This window comes from Mus musculus, chromosome 19 (genome assembly GCF_000001635.26).
Source record: "Mus musculus strain C57BL/6J chromosome 19, GRCm38.p6 C57BL/6J".
NCBI classification, from domain to species: domain Eukaryota; kingdom Metazoa; phylum Chordata; class Mammalia; order Rodentia; family Muridae; genus Mus; species Mus musculus.
In genome coordinates, this window is record NC_000085.6 from 39,565,967 (window position 1) to 39,575,104 (window position 9,138).

General features: G+C 38.8%; 1 protein-coding gene across 2 annotated transcripts in view; it reads left to right on the forward strand.

Moving 5' to 3' along the window:
• Window positions 1-3,602, forward strand: part of Cyp2c39 (cytochrome P450, family 2, subfamily c, polypeptide 39) — a 222,223-nt gene extending 218,621 nt beyond the window's left edge. The window contains exons 8-9 of one of the 2 annotated variants that reach the window (NM_001373937.1): window positions 921-1,062; window positions 2,047-3,602. In NM_001373937.1, coding sequence (NP_001360866.1) covers window positions 921-1,062; window positions 2,047-2,228 — 324 coding nt within the window. In that variant the 3' untranslated portion in view covers window positions 2,229-3,602. The remainder of the gene's footprint in view (window positions 1-920; window positions 1,063-2,046) is intronic. The other variant, NM_010003.2, reaches the window with a different exon arrangement.
• The last annotated feature ends 5,536 nt before the right edge of the window (window positions 3,603-9,138 follow it).

The window sequence follows — 9,138 nt, forward strand, 5'->3', positions numbered from 1 at the left end:
TACTTATTTAAGCTGCATTCTAATACATGTGACAGGCTTGTGAAATTTTTGAAAAGAGCATTTCTAGAAAGCTTCAATAACATGAGGTCAGTTTGTGTTTTAGTTGAAGAGAAATTGACAGTACCAGCTCCCAAAAATTTCTGTGTATCTTCAGAAGTTTTATAATTTAGATCCCACCAGGTCATGAGTATTACAACTTACACTTTATCTTTTAAGTTTTATTTTAGTTTCTCTTTCTATTTCTTCCTTTGCTTTTCTCAATTACTCCTCATCCTACTTTTCCGCATTAATATATGCATATGTATACACACACACACACACACACACATATATATATCTGTGTTTTTGTATCTATGTATTCATATAGATGTATAAATTACACTTATGACATCAAACCTCTACTCTGGCACATACTGCCCTATTTACATTCTTATCATATAAATACAGAGATAGATGGAGCAATAGATAGGTTCTGTACATGAGAAAAAAGTGGTATTTGTCTTTACAAATACTCCTTATTGTGCTTAATGAATATTTTATTACATTTAAAATTTTTTATGAATTATTCCATTTGGAGTCTGATTAATCTGAGGTGTGTGGATTCAGATGTGATTATCTAGAACTGCCATTGTTAAGAGAATTGTGAGTCTAATCTTTAGGGAAGAGAGAAGGGAAACAGAAATTTTCATTCAACTACTCACGTGAAATATCACTGTAAGCACTTTGGTCACATCAATATGACTGGCCTCAGACCCCTTCCCAACCCCCCTTCACAGTTTTGCATTTAAAAGTCTCTGCTGTTCTTTGTAGTTAACTCCTTCTATAGAGCAGGAGGTGAATTAAGTTATTTTCCTGGCATAGTTTAGTTTTATGGAGTTTTTTTTTTTTTGGTAACTTGGTTTCTCTATGTATTATTCCAGGGAACAACAGTAGTAACGTCACTGACATCAGTTCTGCATGACAGCAAGGAGTTCCCAAACCCAGAGTTGTTTGACCCTGGCCACTTTCTAGATGCTAATGGAAACTTTAAGAAAAGTGACCACTTCATGCCTTTCTCAGCAGGTAATGGAAACTCATTCTCAGGGCTCTGGTGACATGAAGGTCTATGGAGTGTTACACAATTGGCTCCCAATTGCTAGTAGACTTGCAATTTTTACACAATCAGCAGCAGGCTTATTCATGTTTCAGTGTCCATCCCAGAAAACAAACTTCATTTTCATTTTACTTTATCACTACAGAAATGAAGGCATCAGAATTTAAATTCATGCTTCTTTTGTTGTGTCATTCACCTCTATGATCAGTTAGGTAATTACATGTCTCAAAAAATATAGAACATCCCAAGAGTGCCTCAAGTACACTTGGTAATGACGTGTATGAACACTACTTGTTAAACTTCGGCTGGACAGTGCAATGAGAACGTTTCCCAGATCTCTAGGTTATTGAGAAGATGTTATTAAATTCCTTCTCAAACCTTGTATTTTAAAATCCCAAAGTGGAGCAGCATTATAATAAATGACTTGCTAGCTGCCTCGGGACATGGATAATAGGGATCAGGATATTTCTATGTGGTATAAAGCCTAAAACTTCAAGACTATCATGAAATAATGGAGACATTGTAATTGTGGCAGGGCATCTTGCAGTGATCATTGGGAACATGGCTTCCCCCTATTCAAGATGAGAGTAATGGATTTTGAGTGTGCACTTCCAGTTTCTATATTGCCTTTGGATATGTAGGGTTGGGATTTTTTTGTTTTGTTTTTGTTTTTGTCCTTTTTTGTTGTTGTTGTTGTTATTTTAATAGCAAACACAGAATCTTGCTTCCTCAGTTTTCCCACGAAGTTTTATTACAGGTGTGAACAACCACAGCTGGCTAAAAAGCATTTTTTAAACAATTTATTACTTAAAATTTTATCTTAGTTTGTAAACAAATTTGTTCCATCTCTGTCTGGTTGTTTGGTTGTCCTTTCAGCCATCCATCCATCTAGTCACCTATCCAATGACACCATTCATTCATAATCTCTTGTGTCTTGACTTTTTTTTTCCTAGGAAAACGTGTTTGTGCTGGAGAGGGCCTGGCCCGCATGGAGCTGTTTCTATTCCTGACCACCATTTTACAGAACTTTAAACTGAAATCTCTGGTTCACCCAAAAGACATTGATATGATCCCATTTGTGAATGGATTAATAGCTCTGCCACCCCATTACCAGGTCTGCATCATTCCTCGCTAAAGAGATCACATATTCTGACCCCCTCCTTTATTGCCTTCTGCAATCCTGTCCAGGTCTTTATTTACCTCTTTACTTATCAGGAATAAGGCATCTTCCATCCTGGCTCACAAAACCCCTTTTTATAAAGACCTAGCAAACACATCTGGTTTCTGGAGTTATAGCACAAATGCACTTGTATTATCTCTTTTATATAACAGTTGTCTGAGCCTTTATGCTTATGTTTATCCATTCCTGAGTTAGAATAAAACTTCACTGGTAAATAATAGTTATTATAAGATAATCCCTAGTCCTTTTTTCTTTTGAATGTTTTCAATAATACTTGATTTTGATTTGTGTTCCTGTTCTCAGACTTATTATTTAGTTAGGAAAATAATATCCTAACACAACATTCTGGTCCACATCACAAGAAGCATAGAAAATGGAAGAGGAAATGCTAGGGAGATATGTTATTCATTAAAGTGCTTCCGTCCAAAAATGAATACCTGATACAATCTCTAGCATATATCTAAAAGACCAGGTATGTAGTGTGTAGTTGTTATAGCAACATTGGAGGGCAAGAAACAAGATAGTTCTGGTGCTTGCTCAATACCCAGACAGGCAAGATTAGTGAGCCTCATGTTCCAGAGTTATCTTGTCCCAACAAAACAAGATTGCAATCTACCAATAACCAATACCCAAATTTCACCTCTGACTTATACATATGTGTATATACATGTATATGTTTTTTTTCACATACATGTACTTGATTATGTATACCCATTGACACACCCACAATTATACATGTAAAACAGAATGTGAAAAGGAAGTTGGTATTAAAGTTCTTTGGCTAAGTAGTGTTAGAGTCATTGGAAAATTTGAAACATAAACAATAACTAGGAGCAGCTCCATTCTTTAAGGGACAAATTACAGGGAAGAATACACATGCAGGGTAGAGGTCAAATCTTGCTTTACTGATTCTGTCAACTAAAGGTAAAATTGCCTTTGACTTGATGTTCACAGCTTAGAACAGCATGTGTTTTGCTTTCTTATAGCTAACCATATGCTCTGTGTACCTCTGTTCTTTCCCAACAAGAACAATGGACCCAGTGATTCACATTTCTTTTATTTCTAGATGCACCATTTCATTCCCACTGCATTAAAGATTATTAAATTACCACTCATATCACTCAATGTCCCTTCATGTCTCAATCTTAAAGGATGCTCCTGTGTCTCTTATTGCTAAGTTCCTACCTGGAAGCTTACAGCAAAGATATGTCTGCATAAATGTTAGTGCAAACTCATACATCCATATATTCTATATGATCTATATACAAGTGGCTGTGGTTCTAATTGCGACTCTTTGTAAATTTGAAATAAAAATAGCTACAGTTTGTACAAATTTGTATTTTTTATAATTAAGAGATGCTTCATACTTTGCTTTAATTTGCTGAGGCCTTTACCTTTGGATTCTAGTTCTAAGAAAACGTAAACCAATTTCTTTTTCAAATCACTTCTGAACTATCTATCTATCTATCTATCTATCTATCTATCTATCTACCTACCTACCTATCGATCATCAATATCTACCCTTTTTCAATCCCCTTTCAATGTCCCTAACTATTCATACATGTTTCTATCTATCTGTCATGTTGGGAAAAATATTCACTAACTCTACATCTGACAGCGGGCTAATAGCCAAACTATATAAAGAACTTTAGAAGTTAGATTCCAACAGACTGAATAGGCCAATCAAAAATGTGGTACAGAGCTATACTTAGAATTCTCAACAAAAGAATCTTGAATGGCCGAGAAACACTTACAGAAATGCTCCTCATTCTTAGTCATCAGGAAAATGCAAATCAATACTACCCTGAGATTCTACCTTACACATGTCAGAATGGCTAAGATCCAAAACGTAGGTGACAGCACATGCTGGTGAGGATGTAGAGAAAGAGGAATACTCCTCCATTTCTGGTGGGATTAAAAACTTGTACAACCACCCTGGAAATCAATCTGGTGGTTTCTTGGAAAATTAGAAATAGTTCTAACTAAATGCACAGCTATAGCACTTCTGTCCATGTACCCAAAACATGCTCCACCATACCAAAAGGACACAAATATCACTATGTTCATAGCATCTTTATTCATAATAACCAGAAACTGGAAACAACCCAGGTGTCCATCACTAAGCCATAGATACAGAAACTATGGTTCATTTACAAAATTGAATATTATTCAGTTATTAAAACAAGGACATGAATTTGGCAGGCAAATGAATGAAACTAGAAAATACCATACTGAGTAAGCTATCCCAGACCCAAAAGACATTCATGGCATACACTCACTGATAAGTGGATATTAGCCATTAAGAACAGAGTATTCCCCCATACACTGCTGCTGTGGTGTGCTTCCACTCAGGAGCCTCACATGGTTGCCGTCTGAGAGGCCCAACAATCAGCTAAAAGAAACAGATACAGATACTAGCACCAAACCAATGGACAGAAGCTAGGGACCCCTGTGACTGAATTGGGGAAAAGCTGGAAGAAGCTGAGGAGGAGGGCATCCCCATGGGGAGACCAACTGTCTCAACTGACCTGGAGCCCAGAGATCTCTCAGACACTGAGACACCAACCAGGCAGTACACTCCAGCTGATATGAGGCCCCTGGCTTATATACAGCAGAGGACTGCCAGGTATTGTCTCAGTGAGAGAATATGCACATAACCCTTAAGAGACTTGAGGCCCCAAGGAGTGGGAAGGTCTGGTGAGGTGGGAATGTAGATTAGAGACATTCTCTTGTAGACAGTAGGGGAAGAGTTAAGGGATGGGGAGGGATCGTGGGGTGGGGTAGACCAATAGGGACATGAGAACTAGACTGTAAAATGGAATCAAAGTATAATATTATAAAGAGAACATAGATCATACATCATAGAACCAAAGAAGTTAAAGAGGGAAGGCACAAAGAAGTAATCTTGAATTATACTTAGAAGGTAGAACAAAATAGTCATAGGAGACAGAGGGAGTGAGGCAGGGAACTGGTTGGCAAAAGAGAGGGGGAAGGGAAGAGGGAACCAGGATCAGGTGTGAGAAGAGATAGGAGAGAGGCTTAGAGGCCTGGAAAAGGAGTATAAATCTGAAGCAGCAGGGGTGGGGTTTTGGGGGAATATCTATGAAGTCCCAGAGAACTGGGATTGTGGAGGCTCCCAGGAGTCAATATAGGTGATCATATGCAAGATGCCTATGAGTGGGGACATGGAACCTGAACAGGCCACCTCCTGTTGGCCAGGCAAGATGCCTCAGTGCAGAGATAATGATACCAACCAACCCATGAAATCTTTGACCCAAAATTTGTTCTGTTTAAAATGTAGAGACTAAAATGGAATAGACACTAAAGATATGGCCAAACAATAATCAACCTAACTCAGAACCTATTCCATGTGTAAGTTCCAATCCCTGACATTATTAATGATACTCTATTATGCTTGCAGATAGCAGCCAAAAAATAACTGTCTTATGAGAGACTCTATTTAGCAGCTTACTGAAACAAATGCAAAAACTCATAGCCAACCACTAGATGAAAGTTGAGAACTCTTATGGAAGAGTTGGGGGAAGGACTCAAGGTCTTGAAGGGGATAGGAACCCTATAAGAAGACCAACTAACCTAGAGCCCTGGGAGTTCTCAGAAATTGAGCCACCAACCAAAGAAATACATGGCTGAAATGATGCACCCAGAATATATATATACCAGTATACCAGTGACTCAGTGTCCATATGGGTCCTCCAACAGCTGGACTAGAGGTTCTACCTAAAGCTGAAGCCTGTGGAAACTGTTTGATAGGTCTGCCTGTCTAGTCTCAGTTGGAGAATATGTGTCTATTATGGCAGAGATTTGATGTACCAGGGTTGGGGAATACTCTGCAGAGGGAGCACCCTCACAGAGGAGAAGAAGGTGGGGAACGGGAGGAGGCAGGAGAGGGGCAGGAGGATTGTCAGTATTTGGGATACAAAGAAATAGTAAATGAATGAAGGAATGAATGAATAAATAAATTTATAAAAGTAAATAAATAAAACAGTTGTAGAAATACTTAATCCGATCTGCGGTAGCCATCTTGGTTCCTGGATCCCTCCAAGACTAGTCTGTGCAATAACAGTGTGGACTACAGAAGCTAACAACTTCTGGGACAGGCAGAAATACATGGCTGAAATGATGCACCCAGAATATATATATACCAGTATACCAGCGACTCAGTGTCGATATGGGTCCTCCAACAGCTGGACTAGAGGTTCTACCTAAAGCTGAAGCCTGTGAAAACTGTTTGATAGGTCTGCCTGTCTAGTCTCAGTTGGAGAATATGTGTCTATTATGGCAGAGATTTGATGTACCAGGGTTGGGGAATACTCTGCAGAGGGAGCACCCTCACAGAGGAGAAGAAGGTGGGGAACGGGAGGAGGCAGGAGAGGGGCAGGAGGATTGTCAGTGTTTGGGATACAAAGAAATAGTAAATGAATGAAGGAATGAATGAATAAATAAATTTATAAAAGTAAATAAATAAAACAGTTGTAGAAATACTTAATCCGATCTGCGGTAGCCATCTTGGTTCCTGGATCCCTCCGAGACTAGTCTGTGCAATAACAGTGTGGACTACAGAAGCTAACAACTTCTGGGACAGGCAGAAGCCACAGAGCTTGTGAAGCAGACCCTGTTTCAGGCTCCAGACATTCGGGCACCTTCCCTGCCAGAGGAGAGGTGTCCACCCCGCCCGGGAGGGCATTGCCAGAGCATTTACAGGAGACATCTTGATTCCCAGATCCTGAGGAGACTAGTTTGCACAGATGAGAGTGTGGACTACAGAAGCTAACAGCTTCTGGGACAGGCCCAGTTTCAGGCCTTCATCTTCTGCCAGGAGGCAAGTCTGAATGCCAGATATCTGTGCACCTTCCCTGCAAGAGGAGAGCTTGCCTCCAAAGAGTGTTCTAACCACTGAAACTCAGGAGCACTAGTCTCCCAGGTCTGCTGGTAGAGGCTAACAGAATCACGAGAGGAACAAGCTCTAACCAGAGACAACTATAACAACTGACTCCAGAGATTACCACATGGCAAAAAACAGATGTAAGACTCTTACTAACAGAAACCAAGATCACTCACCATCATCAGAACCCAGCACTCCCACCTCAGCCAGTCCTGGGAACCTCAGCACACCCGAAAAGCTAGACCCGGATTTAAACGCATATCTCATGATGATGGCAGAGGACATCAAGACAGACTTTAATAACTCACTTAAAGAAATACAGAAGAACACTGCTAAAGAGTTACAAGTCCTTCAAGAAAAACAGGAAAACACAACCAACCAGGTAGAAGTCCTCAAAGTAAAACAGGAAAACATATCGAAACAGGTGATGGAAATGAACAAAACCATACTAGACCTAAAAAAGGAAGTAGAAACAATAAAGAAAACCCAAAGTGAGGCAACACGGAGACAGAAACTCTAGGAAAGAAATCTGGAACCATAGATGTGAGCATCAGCAACAAAATGCAAGAGATGAAAGAGAGAAACTCAGGTGCAGAAGATTCCATAGAGAACATGGGCACAACAGTCAAAGAAAATGCAAAAGGCAAAGAGATCCTAACTCAAAACATCCAGGAAATCCAGGACGCAATGAGAAGACCAAACCTATGGATAATAGGAGAAGATGAGAATGAAGATTTTCAACTTAAAGGGCCAGCAAATATCTTCAACAAAATTATAGAAGAAAACTTCCCAAATCTAAAGAAAGAGATGCACATGAACATACAAGAAGACTACAGAACACCAAATAGCCTGGACCAGAGAAGAAATTCCTCCCAACACATAATAATCACAACAACAGATGCACTAAATAAAGATAAAATATTAAAAGCAGTAAGGGATAAAGGTCAAGTAACATATAAAGGCAGGCCTATCAGAATTACACCAGATTTTTCACCAGAGACTATGAAAGCCAGAAGATCCTGGACAGATGTTATACAGACACTAAGAGAACACAAATACCAGCCCAGGCTACTATACACAGCCAAACTTTCAATAACTGTAGATGGAGAAAACAAAGTATTACACAACAAAACCAAATTCACACATTATCTTTCCACGATTCCAGCCCTTCAAAAGATAATAACAGAAAAAAAAACTATACAAGGACAGAAAACACGTCCTAGAAAAAGCAAGAAAGTAATCCTTCAGCAAAACTAAAAGAAGACAGCTATGAGAACAGAATGCCAAATCTAACAACAAAATAATAAGAAGCAACAATTACTTTTCCTTAATGTCTCTTAATATCAATGGAATAAATTCCACAATAAAAAGACATAGACTAACAGACTGGCTACACAAATAGAACCCAGCATTCCTCTGCTCACAGGAAACCCATCTCAGGGAAAAAGACAAACATTACCTCAGAGTGAAAGGCTGAAAAACAATTTTCCAAGCAAATGGTCTGAAGAAACAAGCTGGAGAAGCCATTCTAATATCTATTAAAATCCAACCAAAAGTCATCAAAAAAGACAAGGAGGGGCACTTCATACTCATCAAATGTAAAATCTTCCAAGAGGAACTCTCAATTCTGAATATCTATGCTCCAAATACAAGGGCAGCCATATTCATTAAAGAAACTTTAGTAAAGCTCAAAGCACACATTATACCTCACACAATAATAGTGGGAGACTTCAACACACAACTTTCAACAATGGACAGATCATGGAAACAGAAACTAAACAGGGACATAGTGAAACTAACAGAAGTTATGAAACAAATGGATCTAACAGATATCTACAGAACATTTTATCCTAAAACAAAAGGATATACCTTCTTCTCAACAACTCATGGTACCTTCTCCAAAATTGACTATATAATTTATCATAAAACAGGTCTCAACAGATACAAAAATATTGAAATTGT